Source organism: Dermochelys coriacea, chromosome 1, assembly GCF_009764565.3.
Source record: "Dermochelys coriacea isolate rDerCor1 chromosome 1, rDerCor1.pri.v4, whole genome shotgun sequence".
Lineage (NCBI taxonomy): Eukaryota > Metazoa > Chordata > Testudines > Dermochelyidae > Dermochelys > Dermochelys coriacea.
Genome location: NC_050068.2, coordinates 179,494,359 through 179,518,688, shown reverse-complemented (window position 1 = coordinate 179,518,688; position 24,330 = coordinate 179,494,359). Strand labels below are relative to the sequence as shown.

Sequence of the window (24,330 nt, the reverse complement as noted above, 5' to 3'; positions counted from 1 at the left end):
ATGTGATAGCCTGATCATTATTGTTACGAAAGTCTGCCTTCGGGACTTCATGGAGTTAAACTGATGCTCTTATCTCCACATGATATTTGTACCACTGATGTTTTGAGACTGTGAATATTTTGAAAAATGAGTGAACATAACTTAAAGGGCTTTTTTCATTTTTAATTCTAGCATTATTAATACAAGCCACAGAGTGGAATTAATTTATAATTGTTATTGTTTACCTATCTCTTAATACAGCTTCAAACAGTTGTGTCCTTTTGATGTGCTGCTCTTTTATTACATCTTAAACTGTGAGAATCAATGAAGATTGCTACAGTAGGTTTTAAGAAAAATATCAAGCTTGTCTTCTTAATGAAAAATGATATCCCTCTTTACCTCTTGAACAGTTTAAGTTCACTATGGACCAATTAAGTTAATTAAGAATTTGAGTATCACCTTTTGCAGTAGAGGGACATAGCAAGAATGGAAGCATATGACAAAGAACGTCAGATGTATGTCTGCACCTAAAGCTAAATCCTACTGTCAGAGATCCGTAGTTGTCTGTACATTGGCATTGGAAATCAATCTAAATCCTCGGCTGTCTGTAATGTAGGACTTCTGGTGAAGATCTGCCTGTTTCCAGTTTTCAACTTTTCAAATAAAGTGGTCAGTGTCAAATAATAGCTACCCTCATATTCAGGGGGTGATTGAAGAGTGTGATGGTAGTTGAAGTTGCCTTGTTGCAGAAACAGAATAGCCTCCTTAGTAATTCTGTTATTTTGATTGTATCTGTAATATATAAAGGGATTAACATTATCTGTGGTACATTTTAGGTCTTAAAGGGGAAGACTAGGGATAAGACACATTTCAAAGACTGTTCAGCAGTAGATTATCTCAGACCATGTCTTCCAGAAATGCTATACAGGAGATCACACAAAGATGATATAATTCCATCAAGCTCTCCATGGTTTTAAAAAAGAGTAAAGTTCCCAGTTAAAGGGAAGCAAAATTAAAAGGAAATTAACGCATACCTTTTAAAATTCTCCCTCCCTTTCAGGTCTAGTCTAAATGGCACTGATCATCAGCTGTAGCACATCAGTAGAAAGTTTGAAAAGAAAGAAGATGGACTTCAGTGTACTGGCAAGTTCCATATATGTCTGAAAAGTGACAGGCCTGTCTTAAACACACTTGTTCTCTGGCTGTGAATTGTCACCTCAAACTACTGCTAGTTTAGGATATGGCGATCCTAGGAATTAAAACCCTCCAGGGATTACCCTAAATCTATACAATGGTTTTAAGTGCTTATGTTTGCATTGTACATGTATGTCTCCAGGCATGTTTGGATCTACATATGTCCATCATTTAGATCTGAATCCATTTGGTCACCTAAAGGATAGAATAGATTTGCCAACTGAAATGTTCTTAATTTCACCATGTCAGAACAGTAAAAATATGTATCATTTAAATAACAGTTTGCATCGTCACAACATTTTATCCCATTGAAATATATATTTTTGTTCTGCTGAGCTAAACCGACCCCCCCCTCCTTTTTGGGCATATAAAACACCTCTTTTTTCCAGCATGGAAGTGGTAAGAAGCCATCATAAAATTACTTGAACAAAGCAAGTATCCAAAGGAATACATGTTCATATTGTAGCTGGGAAAACCCTTTACGTCTTCTGTTAATCTGAAATCTGACTTTAGATTTGATGGGAATATTTAGATATTAGAGTGAAAGTCTCTTTCAAAGGACTCTTATTAAACGTTTAAGGGTGGGATTTTTCACAAAACACCTAATGGAGCTTAACTCCCTTTGACTCTCAGTGGGAGTTGAGCATCCAGTTCTGCTAAGCACTTTTGAAAACATTAGCTCAAGCCTCCAAGAAATGTATCTGAAGACACCAAAAATGTATAACTTAGTGCGACTGATTTATATTCAACATTCAATAAAATGTTCATCTGATGAAAAAATAGGACATTTTCTTTGACACAGTGAAGACATACAGCAATTTTAACTAAAACATATTGCAAATTATAAAGTTACTTTACAGAAATGCTATTGAACAAAACTTACTTGAGTGTGTTTGTATCCATCTGTTCTCTTTGATCTTTTACTTAGATTTTGAGCTCTGGTACAGAGACTGACTTTTTTGTTCTGTGTTTTTACAGCACCTAGCACAGTGGGATCTTGGTCCGTTAGTAGAGCTCCTAAATGCCACAGTAATGCAGATAATACATCATATTATATAATTATTGTTTATTATTTGTATTATCTTAGCATCAAGAATCTTAGCACCTAGTCATTAAGAATGGCTTCTGTGTTGCAGGAGAGTTAACACTTTCAAAGAATTAAATACTCATTAGGATTGTCATGGATTTAAAAACAAAACTAAGGCAACCATATAGTATCATATGCTGGGGAAAAAACAAAACAATTGATTTTGGTTTCAAATATATCATCTTTTAAAGTATTCATATCATACAATGATTTAATCTGGTTTCTTCGATATGCAATCTTGTTTAATTACATAGTGTATCACTCTTATTTTTATGAAAGTTTCAAATCACTGACCAGAAGGATCATATACAGTTAGTCATGGTGCATTTATACAATAGTTTTACTATAACAATGGCTTCAGGTGAACATAGTTGTGTGAGTTTGTAAGTGAATTCTGTACACAAGTAGGGTGGGGAAAATGGAAGCAAATTATTGAACTCCTTGTTTTCAATGACCATTGCAATTCCTACTGAAATACTGGAGTCTAATACAATCATCCTTATAAAGTTTTCATAAAGTTTTGATTTGTTCATGCAGAGGGTGTTAGCTTGAAGTAAACGGCTGGTATTAGTTAATACCCAAAATACTCCAGCTATTTAGCCCTGGAAATAAATGTGAAATACTTTGGTTAATGAATTTTGAAGGTGTTGGAGGGTTTATGGAGAATGGATGCCATTTATAGCACATCACTTTTTTAGAAAAAAGTCTGCAGGTTTTGTTCCAGATTTATAGCATAATGTTAGTATTTGGTATATTGCTGAAAGTTAGTGGTGCTTTTACTCTCAGATCTCAATATTTAACACATTCCCCCACCCTCTAAGAGCTAAGAAGATTTTACCAGCTTACTACCAGCAGAGGGCATTACAGCATACAGTAGTTCACTAGATATCAATGCTACCTTGTGAAAAGGAGCCCATTTAAGAACAACAGCTCAAGCCCTTCAAAGGTCTGATGATTATTTTAAAACATAATTTTGCAATAAAGTAATGTAGGGTCTGAAATGAATTAAAATAATAGGATCCCAATGTAACTGGAGATTTTTCTATTATAATTAGTCTCCATGTCTCAGGATTTTTTTTAAAAAGTCCTCTGTATCTTTAAAACCTAAAATCAATGCTACAACAGTAATTAATTAAAAGTTTATAGACTTAAGCCTACTTTCTATTATGCAGATGCATTCTACCCTTTGTAGTGAAACTGGATACTACACATGTAGGCAATTCTTATTTGCAGTAACATGTGAGGACAAGATTTAGCACATTTATTTTTTAAAAAAGTTTAGAAGAAAATTTAAAATTTTACAGTTTTAAAAAGTAGTACACATTTTAGTTAATACATTGAACTGTACAGCATTTGGAGTCCAATCCTCCCTAAACCCATGCTCATTTGAGTAGTCTCATTTACATAACTGGAAGAAGCTTTTGAATAGTACCAAGAGATACTTTCATCGCCAACTCTTGCAATGTTATTGTGAGTTTAAATCCCCCAGCTCCTGGAATCATGTTATTATGTGAGAATCATAACTACCAGTAATTTTGTTTAAAAAAGGAAGATTCTAGCTTCTTAGCTGAGAAGAAAAACTTGGAAATATGAACTCTAAAAGCTTAAAAGACAGAAAGGAAATAAAAAGAATAAAAAAAAAATCTGAACATCTGCCCCCCCCGACTCATGATTTTTCTATCCTGATAGATCTGTTCCTCCTCTTCACCTAGGAATTACAACCTGAATGGTTATAAATGGGAGGGAGAGACCACCAATCCTGCCTTATTGAAATCAGTGTGTATTTTCCCCACTGATTTCAGTGGAACAACAATTTCACCCCATATTCCTAGCCAAGTTGCTGTTATACTGCTGCCTCCTTCCAGCTTTAATGTTTAGAGAGCGGATCTGCTCGTTTCAGTACTTGAAGGCAGCCGTAGTGTCTATGCACCTCTGCCTGTGGTCTTGGGCTAAGGGTAGGACATTTACCTGCTCCAGTTCTGCTCCCTTTTGCTATGGGGACTATATAAGCTAGACAGGCTGGATGCTCCTGAGTCCTCACTGTTGAGGTTGGGAAGTAGGAGAGTTGTATGATCCTCTCCTAAACTGCTGTCTCACTTGGGAAACCCCAGGGGAAGCCTCCTCTGTTGGAAAAAAAGTGGTGCTGTGGGCCACTGGAGGCAGGCAGTATTTCATAACCCTTTCACACCCACAGTGTTTTCCAACATCATCAAAAGGAGGCAGCTGGTAGCTTTTAAATTAAGTAAAGAAGTCTCTGGAGGGAGAGCTGAGAGACCTGTCCCTTCAGCAGTTGTACACAGACAAGGCTTTCATTTAGAGCGCATCAGAGAGTTGTTTTGTTTTTAAAGCTGTGCTTGGCTGGGGCCTCTCAGGAGATTTGCCTAGACCCTGAAGGCCTGTCTGACCTTGGGTGGAGGAGCAGATGCAGGAAGGAGACAGACTGATGCTCTCTGCTGCTTCCTGGCATGAACTACAAGCAGCAGCTTTAAAAGAAAAAAAAAGAAAAAAAGAAAACACACACCTCAAGCGAGCTGTTGTAAATCCCTTGCTAAACTCATGTCCAGGACAGGATTCCTCCTGGGTCCCCTAGCAGCAGCACTGATTTGCTCCACTGATTCCATATGTTAGCAATGTTTTATACTGACCATTATAACATACATCAGACTGGTGTCCTATAAGTGGTGATGAGATCTGTGAGATTAACTGTACTCCTGTTCTTTTTGAGTTATCATACACATCTGAACATACCTTCTATTCTGTCTACTATTCTACCTCCCCCATTGCAATTACAACATCGAGAGCATGGAATCGCTAATATATTTTAGCAACATGCTTAAGACTACATAGAAAACGTGAGAATGCATACAAATTTTCAAAATATTGAAATAATATTATGGAACAAGCCCGAGGATTACCACCCCATACTAAATGCAGACTGGCCTCCTTCCCCCTTGGAAAGCAAAGGATCACTGCACTTGGTGGAGAATGTGGGCATCACCCCCCTCCCCTGAGATAAGGGGACGAGCCAAGGACAGTGCTAAACAGAACCCCATCACCCTCCCCCAGTTTGGGAAGGATGAAGGTTGAGAAACTGATCAAATGGCTCACTGAGAGCCAACAGCAACAGCAGGCAGCACAGCTCCAGCAGCAGCAGCAACAACTAGGGAATCAGCAACCGATTCGAGAACTGGGTGCCCAAAACTGTGAGCAGCAACAACAGTGCTTGCAGTAGCTTGTGATGCTTGTGCCAATCCCAGGTAGCTCCAACACCAGGGATGCAGCAGCTCCCGCCGAACCGTGCCGGTGCGCTTGGCGAAAATGGGCCCGGAGGATAATCCTGAAGCCTTCCTCATCATTTTTGAGAGGGTCACCTCGGCAGCCAAGTGGCCCCTGGAGCAATGGGCCACCCTACTGGCCCCATATTTGATGGCCCAGGCCACCTATTGGGGGCTCCCAGCAGAGGAAGCCCAAGACTATGGTCGGTTGAAGGCCGCAATCCTTGATGCACTCGAGATCACACCAGATACCTTCCGGCAGTGACTCTGGGAGAAGACCTACCCACCCGGGACCCGACCAAGGGCAGCCCAGCAACTGAAGGATGTGTGCTGGAGATGGCTACAGCCCAAATGGCATACAGAGGTTGAGTCGCTGAACAAATTGTTCTGGAGCAGTTCATACATATCCTCCCAGCATGGGGAAGAACCTGGATCCTTCACCACCGGCCGGCAACCCTGAGTGTGGTTCTGACCCTCATGGAGGGCTGTTTGGCCACAGAGACTACTGTTGGACTGGGGCTTGGCCCTTGACCCCAATGGCAGTCAACCCTGGGAAGAAAAGACCAAGAAAAACGAAACCCTACCCAGCCCAAGGTGTCCTGATGGCTGGGATATCATTAAACCCTGATGTCCACCCCCTCTGCAGTCCAGGGAATGCCTGAGGATGTAGCCATGGTGGGGAAGCCCCAGAATGCAGAGGAGCCAATGCCATTGCCCAACTCTACAGACTGGCTCTGACATCCCAAAATCGGTCCTTGTTTTACCTGCAGCTGATTTGGGCACCTTTGATGTGAGTGTCCCACGATGGACTTCAGTTTTGGCCAAATCTGCTGTGGGGACACTTAGGCCCTGCAGTCTCAAGTAGCCCTCAAGGGAGAGCCCTGAGAACGCCAACTAGAAGGACTGCAGAACCAGAGTGTTGTGGATGGATTCCCGCTGACCCAGTGGCAGAGCACTCTGCCACTGTTAGGGCCCTAGGCTGGGATGTGGTGGAGTCAGGTGGGCCCACATCCCCCTACCCCTGCAACCCCACCTCTGGGGTGGCTGACTCCCCATAAATCTGTAGGCCTGTGTGAATCTACTGTCCGTCAAGCTAGGATGCTAAACTCTGTTGATGCCCCCTCCCTTCCAGAGTCCCTATACTGTGAGGGTGGACTACTCAGCTCTACCCGAACCCTGAACAGAGTGTTTGTTGGCTGCCTTAGCCAGAAAGCTTAGGCTAAAGCCTGGTCCCTGCTCTGCCCCCCTCAAAGTACTAGAGCTCCAGACTGTGTGTTTGCTGGCTGCCTTAGCCCACAAGCTAAAGCTAAAGTCTGCTCAAGGGGCTAGAGCCTCAGACTGTTAAGTGCTGCCAGTCCCAGCTGAGGAGCTGCGAGCTAAAGACTACTCAGTTCTTTGCCCCTCTGGAGTGTGGGGACAAGAGCACCCAGCTATTATTTCTTGTTTGTCTCTGTTAGACAGGCCCAGACCTAGAGACTACTTACAACTCGGCCCCACTAGCGTGACCCAAGCCCGAGGATTACTGCCCAATACAAGAGGCAGAGTAGCCTCCCTCCCCACTGGAGGGTGAGGGATCACTACATACCCTAACACAACCAATAGCAGAATATAGATCTAAGACTATGCTAAGTATTTTTTGAAAAGAAGTTAAATATATGTAAGAAGATAGGCTTTCAACACACAATTGTAAATTGTACTGAGCAAGTAGGCTGGTTATTTTAAACTCATAACATGCAATTGTAAATTGTATTGGGTGAGCAGGCTGGTTATTTTCAGTTGCTTGGCTTTCTGCTTTACAATTGACAGAGTTAATTCACTGCAGGCATTCAGCTCTTAAATGGAGTCTGCTATAAGCATGTACAATAATTCAGTCAAAAAAATAAGATGGATAGCTCATGTAATTCTTTTTTCCAGATTGCTAAAGTTAAGATTAACTATCCAAGGATTATACATACATATAATAATTGCCCTCCACCAAATTAATAAATCTATTATTACAGAACTCTTGTTTTCCAGGCCTGTTGATAATCATAGAACATTCCCCTAGAAGATAACTGTACAGTATATCATTTTATTCAATTTATTTTTAATGAGACAGAGGCTTTTCTTAAAATTGTGTCCAATTCACTTAAAAATGGATGTCCTTAGGAATATTAAATTCGTGCTATCTGAGCTGTGAATATTAACATATTTTCTCTTACAAATGTTAGGTGAATCATTTTGATAGCCTTTCTTTAGTGCCAATACATTATGTGACATGAATGGGGTCTCAAAACCAGATATTATGGAACAATAATGGTCTGTTGTAGCTTTCAGAATGTCTGGGGGAAGGGGGGAAAACCAAATCAAAGAAACAAACAGACACACACACACACCCAGCAAGACTACTTTTCATTTTATTCTGTTTGCTCTTTTAATGCCTTTCAGAGTTCAGCGATCAACTAGGTGACAGCCTAATACTCCTTCCTATACAATACGTGGAAACAAGGAGATAGTTCATTTTGAATGGTTCACTTGGTACACACAATAACCAAACACTGAGATTTCAGACACAGGTCGCTCTTTGTTTAAACAATATCTGAGATAACACTGATTTTGCAACTATTATTATGCTGTTTTGTATATTACATATTAAACAGATCATTTTGTCATTATAGAAGCCAAAACGTGGAACAGAAGTTTTAAAAATAATTATAGGAAATATTGTTCACAAGGAATTTTGAGCTACAGTTTGCGGATGCTGAGTAGACTGAATAGACAATATGCCTTTAGCATTTTGTATGGGAGAAACAGAAGTATATATTTTCAGTGAGTTTTTTCCACCAGGATGCTCTATAACATATCTGAAATATACCTAGCTTTATAACAATGAAAAGTCACATTCATCGTTAGTGTAAACAAATAAACAACATTTACATCCCAGTGTAAAACCATTAGTGACAGCAGAATTGGCTCCAAAACCTTCCATTCAAAAACAGAGGAACGAAACAATAGAAACAAGAAGGGCCTACACCTGCTAGAGTTCTATACATACTTGGCTTTCTGCCCATCCAAGTCAAAGGAAAGACTCCCATTGGTTTAAAGGGGATTGACTGAGACCCAGAGCAACCCAATAACCTTTCCAGCCACTCCCCCAGCCCCAAGATTATCCTAGCTTTCTGGGACTGCCCCAGCTCACTATACTGAAATATATGCATTTTCAACTCTTCAATATCTATTCATTTTCCCAATCCAATTCCATCTTTCAGGTACCAGAAACCCTCTCTCATACCTCATCCCAAACCACTCCCCATGGTTCTAATGTTGAGATATATCATTTTTCTATTTAAATAATTTGGTTTGCCTCTATTCATGTAAAATTCTCATTCACTTCAATTGGGGTTCTGCATATACATCAGGCAGGGTTGGGCCCATAATACATTGGATGACCAGCAAAAGATGGGGTTAACTTATTTATTCATTTTAATTTCAGTTTGATTTTATCTTGCATTTTGACATTGTATTTGATATTTAAATAAAAGCTATTAATATTTAACAATTTTTTGCTCCTAAAGGTATGAAATTATCTCACATATCTTATTAAACAGGATATAAAAATAATCCTATGTTTTATGCAAAACAAAAAGTCTGGAAACTTATCTATCTGATAGAAGAACAGAGCGTAGGACAGGGGTTCTCAAATTGGGTGTCAGGACCCCCTCAGGGGGTCGCAAAGTTATTACATGGGGAGGGGCCCGCGAGCTGTCAGCCTCCATCCCAAACCCTGCTTTGTATCCAGAATTTATAATGGTGTTAAATATAAATTAAAAACACTTTTTAAAATATAAGTGTGGGGGGGGTCACACTCAGAGGCTTGCTATGTGAAAGGGGTCACTAGTACAAAAGTTTGAGAACTACTGGCATAGGAGGAGATTTGAGGGTGTTTTTTTTTACCTCCTAATGCTGCCCTAGAATAGTAAACAAAATTAATAAGTGCCCAGTAATACTGCATATTAATACTGTAAATGACGACTGTAATTTAAGATCTATTTTTTTTTAAAAAAAGTTCACAATCATTTACACATTGCTTAATAATAACTAAGAGCTTCTTCATAACAACCTAGGTATCAGAATGTACATTGTTGCGGGTCTTGTAGATGGGTGCATTACAGTGGGTGTGTGCCCAATAGCAATAGGTGATTTTGTGTGAGATGTGAACCTATATTTTGATTATGTAAGAGCAAGCTCAAATCTAAATACAGTACCTCCTCTTGACCAAAATTTTATTTTGCTTTAACTGTGAAAACAGTTGCAAAGTGTACTTATTTTTGTTTTAACTAATCTATATTGGATATTTGTCATATTTTAGTGTTAATATTAATAAAATCTTAAGCCTGATCCAACTCCCATTGATATCAATGGGAGCTCAATTGGGCTTTGAAGAGCAATATTGTTTACTGATCTGTACTTATTGCAAGCCTAAGAATGCTTTTCAGACTATAAACCTTATATATAAAGGGGAAATTTAATTTCACTCTGACCTAAACTGCAACTACTTCTTTGGAGGGATGGCAGTTATTCTTTGGTGACAGTTATTACAGAATCAGCTGCACTAAGTAACGGTTTTGGGATCTGGAAAGGAAGAATATCATATTCAGTTAAAACAGAAAGGAGTTTAGATAGGGAGAATGCTATTGCCTCCATACTGGAATAAATCCAAGACACTGAGCGCATACCCTTATTCTTTGAAAAAGGGCCATGGGATCACAAGAGGTCAGGATCTTGGTATTTTGTTTAACGTGAAATAAAACACCTAAAAGTTTCCTCTAACACATGCCTAAGCATTGGTTCAGGAGTCTCACTGAGGGAAGAGTGCCATCTACTGAATCACCAATACCATTTCTACAGCACCTTCACTTTTCCTTGGAGGTTTCCAATCAAGAGTCCTGCTTCTACAAACACCTAATCACATGTGTAACTTTATATACATGTGAATAGTCTCATTCGCGTCAAAGTTATGCACATGGGTAAGTCTTTGCAAGATTAGGGCACAAGCAAGGACATGCTCAGTTTGTGAGATGGGACAAAATCTCAGCTGAAGTTAGTATGACTGCAAGCCAAAAAATGGCAACAACAAAGGGATAAGGGAAGGAAAGGGGGGGGGAGGTACCATAAATAATTTAATGTAATATAAAAGCAATTTTAAAAAATAAGTCACTATTTGGTATTGAACCTTCAATGTAAAGTGATCTAGCCAATTCTATCCTACATGTGTTTTCATGTGCATTCAAATCCCATAAAATAACACTCTAAAAGACTCCATGTCCACTTTTAAAAGATTGTGTATAATTAACTCACTTGTCTGTAGGAGAGGCCAAATCTAAAGACCTGAGTACTCTGAAACGAAGCATGAAACTCTTATCTAAAGAGAAGACTAAAAAGAGAGTTGAAACCGTTTTTCAGTTTGAGTGGGAAATAATAAACTCTGTGCTTTCATATTGTTAAGCATATATGTTATTGTATATCCTATGTAAGGCACCAGAATTTTCCCAGGGCTTTAAAAACTTACCTAAAATTTCCACTGATACATAGAGGCACATAGGTAGGATAATTTTGAGTCAACACAGTATCCTCTTAATCCATAGCTATTAATTAGAGTTGAATATATAGTTGTAACACTTCTGCCATGCTTTCAGATGTCACCATATGCCTGTACTTTATATTACATTATTAATGCTCACTTATTTGTGCATGCCATGTTACAGAATAAACAGAACAGGTAGGTTTAAATGCTACTGCGTACTGAAAAGGTATTACCAAAATTCTGAAGAGACTAATGTCAGATTTCTATTCCTAGAAACATTACTCATAAGTTTCTTTTCTTAAATATCAAGGAGACTAGAGATTCCCAATGTTAAACATTTCTGCAGATGTTATTACAGAATTAAAGATGATGCAAATTATTTACAACGATATTCAGATGAACCTCTATAGGATTACAATTTGAAGAAATTCACTCAGCTGTTATGTATTATTACTGTTTAAATAAATTAAAAACAATTTGAGCGGTATATATCCAGTCCGAGTAATTATTCTGGAATAATACTGTGTATCTGTTTACTATGCTACAAGTTTTATTTGTGTATTTGAAATAGTATGATCTGGACAACTCTTGAAAGATTCCACTGTATCTTCTATTCTATAAGAAATATCCATAGTTCCCAAAGGATTTCTATAAAGGTGAATAAATATTATATATATATTTTACAGATGGGGAAACTGAAGTATACGGGGGTTAAGTTACTTTGTCCCAGGGCACAAAATGAGTGCATGGTAATAGAAACCAAGTCTCTTGAATCTTAATCCATTGCCCTATTTAGTAAATGTTTTAATTTAAAATCTAAATAAGAAAATAAACCTCCAGAATACATAATAGATCAATGTGTTACAAAAAAGTTTTCCTGGCACACTTTGAGAATGACCTAAATATAACAATGCATAGATCTGAGAGACTAGTCTTCTAGGGATGTATGGGGGATGGATTTAAATGTATAACTCACAAAGTGAAAAACTCATGTAAATCCCTTACTCACTGTGAGGACAATACACTTCTCTTCTCTGGACATCAAAAACGTACTATCTATGGGTTACAAATTCAGTTCATTCATGTATTTTGAGACAGCCTGTAAGCATCACTTCACAGCAGTGCATTAAAAAAGTGATCTGTTTGTGCCAAAAAAAAAAAAAATGCACAGAATATAACCAACTTTATTTAAAATAAGGTTATGTCAAAATAACATTTTACAAATCCATGTAAACTACCTTGTTTTCAGGTGAAATTCAAATTTTTTATGTACTAAAGATTGATCTGGTCATGGACTTGTGGTTTTGCTATTCCTAATTCATATAATAAACTAAAATACACATTTTAAACACAAGAAGTCTCGCTCTCATACACATGCAAGCTATCTTATTTAACAAACCTTAAAACGGAACAAAAAAAAAAGTATCTTCGTAATTATGTTCTGAGATAAGTAGTCAAAGCCTGCAAAATAAACAAGGTCATCTTCATTTAATTTATTTAAATGTCAGACTGCTTACTGAGGTATAAGAATTTTCTGTGACCTTTCCACAGTTTTGGCCATTCCACTGTGTATTTTAATTCTAGAGAGGAGGGATGATAATAGACTGTGCTTTCATTAAGTGAAAGATGGCATGAGGTCTCTGACTGCACAGGTTGAGAAATTGTTGTTGAATACATACTGTTCTCAGAACATTGACTATGTGTCAACACAGGAACTCCGGGGGTGCTTGGCAGTGACTTCATAGTTGGGATTGCTTATGAAAATGGATTTAAATTTAGGCATAGATTGCTATTTTCTTCTTAGAGTAGGCAGACTATTGGTATGAAATTTAACACACGATTAATTTTTATAACCTTTGAATTTTCTGTGTAGTTTTTATTTTTATTTTTTTTCCCTGGGACCATGCAAACCTGATTGGTTGATGGGGCAGGGACACAAATTCTTTGTCAAGAACTAAACTTTTTTCCTCAAATTTTATACAACAACAGAGAAGGTCTCATTTGCAGTAGCGGTCTCATAAAATGTTCTCATTTTCAGCTAAACTTCTATCCACACCTCATCAACCCCCCACGCTTTAATTTAGCATTAAAAACTTAGAAAGGGAATACACACAAAGCTTTGATGTGAAGCAGTCAGGAACACTACACACACAACTTACCTGACAAAAGCAAGGACTTGAGACGTTAAGCCATTTAATAGTAGATATTCTTCTCACTCATCCACAAACACACATCATTACTATAACTGTCATACCATGCACCACATCCTTAACTTTGCCCTCTAGGGATACCATCCTGTCACCGCTCCCTTTAACTACCCTTCTGTACACTACCATTTACCAAACTACCCTCTTCCAACTCCACCAATTACTATTCCAAACTTCCACAGCAGCTAGTGGGGAGAGGGGAAATAATCTAGTAAAGGGGGATGTGCAGAAAGGTGACAGAGGGTCAGAAGTGAGATTACCATGCATGGTTTGGTGTGTACAATAGTTGTGGTAATGAAAAGATGTGTGCCTATGCGTGGAAGAAAGGCTAGGTAGTGTTACAGTACTGGCAATTACAGGTGTTCAAAAATCATGAGCTAGCCCCCTCCTGCAAAGTTTTTATGTTCCATGTTTTTTTTTAAACCTTTGGGGTTCACTTGGGTCATGTTTTCAAGCTTTTCTCTGCAGCTCTGAGAGTCAGAAACTGTTGGGTTTTTTTTAAGTGAGAATCAGAGTTTCCATTTATTCACATGACTCCGGGAGCCAGTGCATTAAGAAAATCATCAAATATTTGTCAGCCTTATGTTAAAAATCAGGAGAGCTGGCAACAATTGGTTTACCTTTTCATTCCCATGCTTTAGTGGGTATTTGCCAGCCATGTTGTGCGTATAGCAACCCCAACTACTTCCCAGGGAAGTTCTTTTTTGTATACATGAGGTCTAATTATCACTTTGTGTATTTATTATTAATTTGTATAGTGGCAACAGCGTCCTAGAGGTTTTGGGGACAGCAAAACCAGTGTTTGTTTTTAAATCATTGCACTACAAACTTAGTTTTGCACGACCCCAGGCTACTACACTTGAGCAGTCCTCAGGAAATACTTCACGTCACGTGTATAAACCTTTACATTATTTCCTCTCACTTTTTTTGGGGGGGGGGGGGGGTTTAAGTAGCCAGCTGCTTGCGATGCCATTAATAGCTACCTTTCCCCTAGCGCGTTCCTTTGACCGTGGGCTCCTTGCTTGCTGCAGGGATAGCCGCAAGCTCCCCAGAACTAGAGTGAAACTTTGCTCAAAGCCCACCCAGGCGTTACTCAGGGCCGGGGTGTTCGGCTCCTGCGTGTCCCAGACACCGCGTCTCCCTTGGAAGGCAGCCCACGCAGCACCTTCCTTGCTCCCCTCCCAAGCAATAATACACCAGGCGGCTGGAGCCAGCTCTGGCGCTTTGCTTGGCAGCCTCGGGGCCTTTGGCAGCGAAGGGTTAAGCGATTGGACCCGGGAGGATTTTTGAAGTCCTAGACCGGGAAGTTCCATTTGCAAGCGGCGGGGGGGGGGATAGAGGGCGAGACGCGGCGTGTTCCATTCTCCGCGCACACCCAGCCCGGGCGCTCGCTGGTTACCTTTCGGTGGCGTTACGCTCCGGGGCTTCGCCTCTCAAGCTGCGGGGGGACCCGGGCGGCCCGTGCCACGCGGCGCGCGCCTCTCCGCCTGGGGCGTGCGGGGCTTGCCTGGGGGCGGCTCCTTTAAGGCGTCCCCGGGCGGCATCAGCCCCGCAGCTGGAGCAGGGACCCACGGCGGGCCCGAGCCACCGGAAAGTTCAGACGCTGCTGAGAGCCCCACAGAGACGCCGCGGTGCCCAGCCCCCGCCGGCTCCTGCTGCCCCCCTGCCCTAGCAGGGAGGAAGGCGAAGGAGCGGCGGCGGCGGCGGCGGCTGCTCCTCCTCCTCCCCCCGCGGCTGCAGTAGGGGGCCGGGTGCGTGGGTGGGTTGGGGGCGGTGGCCCTTGGAAGTTTTGCGCTCTCCTCTCTCTTTTGTGTCCGGCTGCGGCTCGGGGAAAGGAGCGGTCTGCGTGCCCGCTTGCAGGGCGGAGATGCAGGGCGGCGCGAGGAGTTGCTGCTGGGGTGACTCCTGCGAGGCTCTGCTGCTCCCTCCGTTCCCGGCTCTTTGCCCCAAGTGATGGGCGCGAGGGCTGCTGCTGCTGCTGCTCCACCTCGCTCTTCCCTCCAGCCTCCCAAAGGCACCGAGCCGGGGCCCTCGCCCAAAGCAGCCGTCGCCCCTGCGCCTTCCTCCGATGCCCAGTGACTTTGTGTGGCTCAGGTCGTAGCAAGCCCCCCCCCCCGCTCCGCCTGCCAGGCTGCTGCAGCGGTTTACGGTCTCGGAGGGGCAGTGCTCTGTGGGGATATTTGCAAGTGGCCTGGCTGCTGAAGGCGAAGTCCCGGGCTGGAGACGCAACTTGCGAACAGGGCACAGAGAATCCAAGCTGCGGAAAATTGCGGCTCGTTTGTTTTCTTCTTCACTGTTGATGGTCCCAGGAAGCGTCAAAGCTCCTTCTAGGAAAATCCGGGGCAAGGGAGAGAAGATACAAGACTGGAGGCGCTGCTGACAATACCTTCTGCTCGCTGTTAACTCCTGCAGGATTAGGAAACCTTGCTTATATTAAGCTTCTGTGGATTTACAATCGGAGGGGGCTTTTAATTTGTATTCCTTCCCCCTCCCATTTGGCATGAGGCTATTTGCAGGCGCCACCTGAGGACAATGATCGCGGAGTTTGCTCGCTTTTACCTCTTTGGATTAATATGTCTCTCTTCAGGTAACCACCAAAAAAAAAGAAAGGAAACCTTTTAAATGCCAAATTTTAGTAAGGAGCGCGCTCTCTGGGTTCTCTTTGCGCAGCGCTATGCTGGTTTCACTCACTGAAGATGCTTTTTCCAGTCTGTACTTTGGCGCTCCAGCCTCTCTTTTTCCGATTTAACTTAAGTTTGTTCTTGACCAGAACATGTGTGAGACAATACTTTCTTTTTCAGGGGGAGGGGGAGAACCGCCTAAATTTTTTTTTCTAGTCTCGAATATTTCTAAATGGGTTGCTTTGTAGACTGCCTGTAGTTGAACCTGGAGTCTTAGGGACGGGGAACAAGAGGGGAGGGGAGGGGAGGGCTTGTGTCTGAACAAATGGCCTTGGATCGCCCAGGAACTTTTAGCATGGACTTTTCTTCCCCCTCACCCATCCTCGGCAGCAGCAACGGGCTATTAGTTGTTTGATGTAACCTAGGGTTGTAATTAAAACTGATTATGAAGAAACGGCAGGAAATAGCTCACATCCTACAGTAGGAAGGAACTATTTGTTCTACTTGGTTGGATTTAGATATAGATTATAGGTATTACAAAGGGGGAAATTAGTATGTGTTGAGGGCTTGCCCAGGACACGGTTTTTCTTGCATCATTAATGAGCTAGGCCAAAGTTCTCTCTTTTGAAAGGGCGATTAACAGTTAATAGATTTGTTATCTCTCGTGAATTTCTGTAGGAAGCTAATTTCAGACCACCCTTCACTGAAATATACACGTCTTTTGCCCAACAAAGCTGATGACTCTGCTTCCAAAGCGGTGTGCAGTACTCCGAATCTTAGCCATCTCTGGGTGCTCAGCATCTTTCCAAAAGTTAGATCCTGCTCTCGTGTGGTACCTTTTAGGCGAGCTACAACGTGCATCTCGGAGGCTGTGGGATCTGTAGTTACCGGAGTGGCCCAGTGTATAACCGCCGTAAATAATGCGTGTGTTGGGGTGGTTAACTCTCTTCACGTTGCATGGCCAGTATTTCTATCCAGTACCCTTTGCTTAGTGAGAGAGTGGCTGGAATCGTGGCACACATGTCACAATCCTTTCGTCTAATAACTGAAATTCTTAAACAATTGCAACTGCGTGAAACCTAGCCCCCGATCAGAGTGACCCGAAGCAGCCTGCAGAGGAAAATGAACCATTTCCTCTGTGCTGTAGGGAAATCTCCGGCAGCCCGCTGCGGTGTAGACGTTCGTTTTCGGGTTGGAGCCGAAGCTGGAGCTGGGGCTCTGGATCCTTGCACGGGGGGTGGCTCCTTTAAAATAGGGCAGCTGGGGGCAGCTCTGTGGGAGCTGAGCAGGTGAATGGGTTAAGCCTCAAATTCCATGTCTGTTGCTCTCTCTATCGCTCGGATAATGTAGCCATCCTAACAGTTTGCATGTCTAGTTGATTGAGTGCTCTTTGCCACCAAGCTGGATGCAAATTGAAGGCACCGAGAACAAATCGCCCCGCTTGCCTCCTTCCCCTCCCCCGCGTTCTCAACTTTAATTTATAGCCTTAGATGCTTTGAGATTATTTTTGATTCTCCTTCTCTGTTAAAGTTTATTCACGTGTGTAGGGTGAAATGTCAGCATGATAAATGGAGGAAGGAGAGATCACTGAAGAGATAGGGGGATTAATGATCATTAGTTATTGTTTGAGCTGGGTTTATGTATGTTGGGTCCTTTTATCATGCCTGTAGATTAAAGATAGGATTATACTAATAGGGTATCGTTGATAGCAATTTTTGTTCACTTTCAAATTCTCTAAATTTAAGTACCCCATGAAGCAGTCCTGGAGAATATATTGTATAGCCTTTGTTCATCATCATTGCTGTGGATTTTACTATGATATTCACCTATAATTAGTGTTTGTACCCTACCTGGATTTGCAGTTTTAAAAATAACTTCCATTTATTGTTTTTCTTCTCCAATGAGTTTACCTATTGTTTCTACCAACTAACGCTTAGACCACATTTGTCTGTCTGCACATTTAACTTGCAGCTCCTTTCATCATATATCAAAGTATCATCATGAAAGTACAAAAATCTAATGTATCAAATTCAGCAAAACCTTGTCCTCTAGTTTAGATGGATACTAACATGACCAAGTAGGAGTTTTTCTTAATTGATTTTTAAGCAATTGAAGAAGATCCAGATGAGTGAGTAAAGTTATGGTAATGCAAGGCACCTGGTCTGTCAGTGAATGAATACATTTTTGAAAGATTAAATACAGTGCCTGAAGAATTAAACCTTAATTATGTCATTGAATGTAATTTATTTTCTAAAATGCTTGTTTATACATCATATAATTAATTTAACTATTACAAGTTTGCTGCTAGGTATTATATTTTCTGGTACTCTTTTTAATGTGGAAAGCTCTGCCTTTTTCTTTAAAAGGGAGGGACTCTCTGTGTCCCCCAGCTGTTGTCCTGCAAAAAAATGTTGTTGCTCTCTCTAGTTTGGATTTATATGCCTTATTCCATGTTAGCTTCTTTGAGGAAGAGATGATAATTGGAAGGAAAAATGGTTATGGTTCTTAATAACTTGTTCTGCGTAGGACTTCTCTGCCAGCTGTCTATACCAGGACAACTTACTTTCATAAGGATAAATTGGTGAGCTGAGACTGTACCTGGATGTGTCCTTTATTCCAAGTTAACTAGCAGATTTTCCTGTTGAATTTTTGTTCCTTTTTTTTCTCCCACACAAAATTCCCTGCATTTGGAGCAGCAGAATGAAATTAACATGATTGGTTGCAGATTTTTTTTTCTTGATTTTTCATGCTGGAGAAATGTGAAAATTAGAAGAACTGCATCCCATCTCTAGTTTGGGGACTCCAAGATTTAGGGAGACTTTTTCACTAGTGAACAGGAGATAATGTTTTCTTTAAGCTCTTTGTTTTTTAGATGCAGTTAGTCAAAGAGCAACATTTTTAAGAGGCCAGTCTTTGTGGTTGCAGATATAATGTGCCTGAAACTTAGGACACTTAGACATCTAGCAGATTGTGATCAGGTTTTTGAACATCAAAATGTGGCTGTAAAACTGAAAGCTTAAAGCCAATTTTGAAAATGTAGCACTCAAAGTTCTACTTTCACGTAACCAGTGAGTTCCACTTATGATTTTTTTCCCTCCTCCATCCAGGCCCCCACCTCCTTTTCTCTCTCTCTCAAAATGGAATCCAGAAAAAGGTTCAGAAGTGATGGGATTTCTTGCTTGTTTGTTCCTCCTCTGTGTCATTACAGGAAGCTGGGGTTTTTTGTTTGTTTTTTGTTTTTTTCCCTTCTAAATCTGCTCTTGCTCCCACTGAAGTTAATGGACTAAATCTTCTTGCCTTCAATAGAAAAAGGCATGCCTATGTGGAGCTCTTGAAGGCTAGGGACTGAAAAACTTGTTAAACTCTTTTTAACCAGAAGGATGGTGTGTGGTGGAATCTACTAGACAGTGGCCAATATAAAACTGGGGGGGACATAGGGTGAGATGAGAGATTCCCACTAGAAAGATCAAGGTGCAGTTTATTGGAAAGAAGTACAGGTGTTAGGAATGGTCCTGGGATTTTAATGGCCATGTAATCTTCTCTGAAGCTCCTCCTTGCATATCAGCTTGGGGCTAGTAGATATTGGCTACACTTGACATTTGAATCACTCTTAGTGCTGGAATGGAGGAGCTCTCCTCCCTCGCACCTCCGTCTCTGTATTTTAGTCTCTAGACAAAAAGATGGGGTAAGAGATATGGCCATTGTTTTGAGTAATCCCCATTCCCTAAACTTTGCCCACCCCACGCCCCATTTTTGGGTGATGGTTCCTAATAGCTCATAGAATTCTCATATCTTTCCCCAGCAGGAGTAGGAACATCAAACTGATATGACTAAAAATGAAAGCTTTCATTTGTGGAGACTGATTGACTGACTCACCGTACACTCCCTTGCCAGGAATCAATTCACACAGCTCTGTTTTTAAATTCATGCTCAAGGCTTTAATCATCTCCTGGGCAGAGAGAGAGATTGTTACTGGCTGAATTCATGAGTTCACAATGGAAATCCGTGCATTCCTACAGCATGCTCTATTGCCTGGCTTTCAAGTGCGTCCCAGTTTGCTTGAATGCTTTCCCTCTCATTACCTGCTTATTGTAGGATATACAAGTTAGTACTCTTCAATTAGGATTGGTAAATTTGATGAACAGGGATTTTTTTTGCCTTTTGAAACAGCTTTATGTGGTCAAGAGTTGCCTGTGCAGGCATGGTTTCCATTGATAGTTCTAGCTAGTAGAGGGGAAAACTGGTTCCTGTATTCCATTATAGGAAAGCTTTGTTTGAGGATTGATAGTTAGAACAGGTGGAAGAAATCTAAGAACCCAAAAAAGTCTGTGCCAGTTGGTGGTCTACCCATTGGGTGAAGTAAACCAACAGTGTTTAGATTTTTTTCTGCTTCTTCAATAAAGAAGATGCTGACAAACTTCCCAAAATGCTTCTGACAAATGATTTTCTCCCCTTGGACCTCACAGTTCTCTATCAGTATCATAGGAAGAAGTAACTTTAAAAAAAACTTAAGCTGTATCTCAGAGGATTACTAGATTTTAAATGTAGATTGTCTAATGACTTGCGTTCTTTAGAAAAAAATGTAAGAGAATTTGACAATTTTAAAACTATCGCATCTCTTTAATACCTGAAGGATAGTAAACGCTTATCTATTTTAGTAAATAGAATTACAGTAATTCTTTCAGAGGAGGACCTGAGAGGGTAGAGCTAGCTTTAGTGAAGTCCAAGTTGTCTGCACTAGCATTGTGGTTGAAGATGCAATGGCTCCAGCCTAAGTATGAGGAGACCAGTCACATGTTACTAAATTCCTTCTTCATAACGGAACACAGCTTTAAATACCCAGTTGACCATCTGGTTGGAAATCACTTATTCATAGCCAATAACGCTGCTACCTGTGGAGATTTTTTTAAAAAAACATAACAAAAGAGCCCTCTTTTCTTTTCCAATTTGGATTAGTGTGGTTTTTGTTATGGTTCTGTTATCAAGGGAGAGACAAGTTTTTTGATGTGGCTTCAAAGATGGATTTTAGGGTCAGCGTGACTTTCAAGATACGTTTTAACAGGAGTATTTCAAACATCGGAAGCTTTGCTGCATTCCTTACTACTGCACACAAACTTTTGCTTCATCTCAGTTACTGCTAGCTGTTGTATAGGTTCTTACTTTTGTCCACAAGGACAGTGATTTCTCTCTCTATCAGTGGTAAAATGCCACTGCTGTTGGCTAATATTTTGCAACTAACATGCTTTAACCAAAGAACACTTTAGTAGTGTGCAGAACTCTTTCCAGCTCAGGGCTGGTAGGAAGTAAGTATTTCCATGCACTTTGACTAAAAGCTACAAAATCCAGGTACATAACTGGTACTTTCTTCCTGAAGCTACTGCCAAATAGTCTAATTATTATGGTTTAATCTGACACTTCAAAGGAAGCAAACAATAGCAAAAAAACAGAAACTAATGACAACTAAGTAGCAGCCTGGTTCAATGTCTCTTGTAAATGATTGTTAGGATTAACCATTTAAGGGATGCTTGTTTTTGAGTGCCTAATGGATTTCTTTGGCTATCTTATTTTGTTAGTTTAATGGTGTTAAAATTGAGAAGAGGTTTCTATACTACATCCTATTTTCAACTATTCTAATCCTTTGAAGCTGAAGTTTTTCCAGACTCAGTGTCTGTTTGAAAAAGAATCTTCTTGGCCAAATCTGATGAAACCTGATTCTCTTACTTCTCAGTATATAAGAATGTAGAAAATATAACAAACAGTATTTTGATACTTAATTTGCTCAAGTAACTGAAATGGCTTTTATTTCACAACCCTAAACTTGGTGTAGCAGTTGGCCCTATTAGGACATGATTAATTTGCCAAATTACTTTATACATAATGCTGGAGCTAGCAGTCATCCAGTCACTTGTTGAGCTCATGCAGTTCATTAGTTTTGTGTTGTCTATAGTGTTATCAAACTCCTTTTTTTTAAACCAACATGAATCTAAAAATGGCTTCCTGACTTGCCATTTCAGAAGTTACTTTGGGGTAATTTTCAAAATATTTCACACTCGTCACAGAGGTGTCATTATTCATGTAAATCATTACTGACTTAGGAATTTGCCTTTTTTTATGGAATGGCTATAAAATTGTTTTGCTGTCTGAACTGTTAATATTTCTAGTTTTTCAGAATCAAGGAATAGGTAGAAACCTGGCTTTTTATAAGCAAATAAGGACATTTATAAACTTACTCTACTTAAGGACCTGAAAAATTTTGTGTGATCTGCTGTATAGCTTTGCCCAGTCACTGATGCTTTCCTGGAGCCTAGATTTTAGGCACCTGTCTCTGACAAAGGGGCTGGTCTTGGCACACACCACTCTTATTGGCATCTCCCATTGGCTAGGTTGGTGGCTCCCTACCTACTGTTGGCTGTTGTGGACTGTATTCTAAGGTGTCTATCTCTCGCCATTCATTGTAAAGGGAGCATAGGCTCCTAACTTGGTTCTGGAAATACAGTGTTGTTCCTATGTTTTTTAGGTGTCTAAAAGGTATATGCTGTGATGCTCAGCATTGCAACGATTGAGTTCCTTTGTGGATCTTAAGCTTGAATGAGAGGCAAGTCTATTGTTACTAATGTGTGCTTCCCCTTAAGATTAAGAAGCAGAACTATGGCTTTAGAATCTAAGTGTTTTTTGTTCAGCTCCTGAATAAGGTAGGTATCTCATAGAATGAGAGATGTCAAACACAAATTAAGTATCTCACTTCCTTTATTAACTTTTACTAGTGAAAAGATGAGCCTCAAAAGTGGCTTCTGTTGCTATGGAAAAGTGTGTTGAGCAGAGGCCTAATCTAGCAAATAACATAAGAGATCATTTCTTCCTGCACCCTTTGACCAAAGCAACCATGTGGCTTGAGGGAGAGCCAGGTGTGTGACTCTTTCCTCTCCTTCCATTTCTTATTCAAATTTTCCTTATTTTAGTTTTGTGGGGGAAATGGAGCAGTGAGTGAATGAGCAGCTAATGCTGTAGATATTTATAAACCCCATTACCGCAGGTGGCTTCTGAAAGATATCTTCCCCTCACCCCCATCCTGAAAGGAAGGGACCTGTCTCCTAAAGGATGTGGAAAGAGGAGAGCTAGCACACCCTTTGCCAAGACCGTGTAAAAGAGGAAACGTTCCCTGACTCCATCCACCGCGTCGGTACTGACCACACCACGGCTTAGTACCTTTGAGTTGGCAGGGACCTCCGGTACTAGCGGTACTGTTGCAGCTGCAGACCCTAAATAGGCAGGCTCTAAGAAAGAGAGGACAGGCAGAAGACTGCCTTGTCCACCTCCGCAGCACAGACAAAGCACTGGGTACTGAGCGACTCTGTAGTACAAAAAGCAACAGCGCCACCTGCTGGCCCAATGTTGAATAGCACAGACGCTGCACTGCGGATTGCCACACTGTCCTTAGCATGCTCTTTGTTGACTCCTTTCCCACTGGCACTGCAAGGCCCTCTGGGACTCCCACAATTCTCCATTCTGCTTTCACACGGGAACTCCATCAGTACCTCAGCCTCAACAGTTTCTTGCTCCAAAGGACCTGAAAATTGACCCAGTACCAGAATCGCCTCTCCTCTATATCGATACTGCTTCGGTACCTTTGCTACCGCTCACTCCATCACCTACAGCTGCTCCTTCTTTCTCTAGTGAGGAGAATGAAGATGAGGAAGGGGAGACTCTCCTCCCAACACTCTTCACCTGTGCAAGGCAGTATTCAGTCCGCACATCATGAGCGCCCTAAGCCTCTGCCAGGGTCTGAATTTCAAGGGTGGTATGGTCACCCTGGGGCCCGCCCCCCCATGTCCTTCTCACCTCAGTGGGCATTCTGGGACCCATGGGCAGCTTACAGGAAGTTTTACCCCAGACTCCTAAGTGGCACCACGGAGGTATATAGATGCTCTTCACCATGGTCCACGGTGCCACCAACTGCCCCTCCCAAACACAACATTGAGGAGGTGAAAGAAGTTTTAGCTCAGAAGGTGGCTCCTGCCACCTGCACTTCATTCTCACCAGATGAGACTATTATGCCCCGTACACACAGCAACCGAGATAATATGATAACCAGAGGCATAGACAGTGACCAACCAGAGGTGTAGCCCGAGATCACCCAGACGCAGACCATGATCCTCCCAACCCACCACAACTTGCAATCAACTTCTAAACAACAGAGTTGAAGGTTTGGTCAAGGGCTTCCAGACCTCCCCCAACTTTTGCTGCCAACACTATCTCCCACCAACCATTCCTTTACCAATTGTCTAATACTGTTCTAGCCAAACTGGCGAACCATCGCTTCCAACAGATGGGTGCTGGAAATCATCAAGACTGGCTATGCCATCCAGTTCCTCTCCATCCCTCCTACCCACTTTTCCTCCCTGTC

The 24,330-nt window shown here is 41.2% G+C and overlaps 1 protein-coding gene across 8 annotated transcripts in view; it reads left to right on the top strand.

The window, feature by feature from the left end:
• Nucleotides 1-24,330, top strand: part of ROBO1 (roundabout guidance receptor 1) — a 1,032,116-nt gene that overhangs the window by 579,369 nt on the left and 428,417 nt on the right. For 3 of the 8 annotated variants that reach the window (XM_043509590.1, XM_038413165.2, XM_038413155.2), the window contains exon 1: nt 12,862-15,892. The exons of 2 other annotated variants lie outside the window; for them this stretch is intronic. In XM_043509590.1, coding sequence (XP_043365525.1) covers nt 15,838-15,892 — 55 coding nt within the window. In that variant the 5' untranslated portion in view covers nt 12,862-15,837. Of the gene's footprint in view, nt 1-12,860; nt 15,893-17,027; nt 17,216-18,091; nt 18,508-24,330 lie in introns of those variants that run through there. 3 more of the 8 variants (XM_043509586.1, XM_043509602.1, XM_038413174.2) reach the window with 3 other exon arrangements.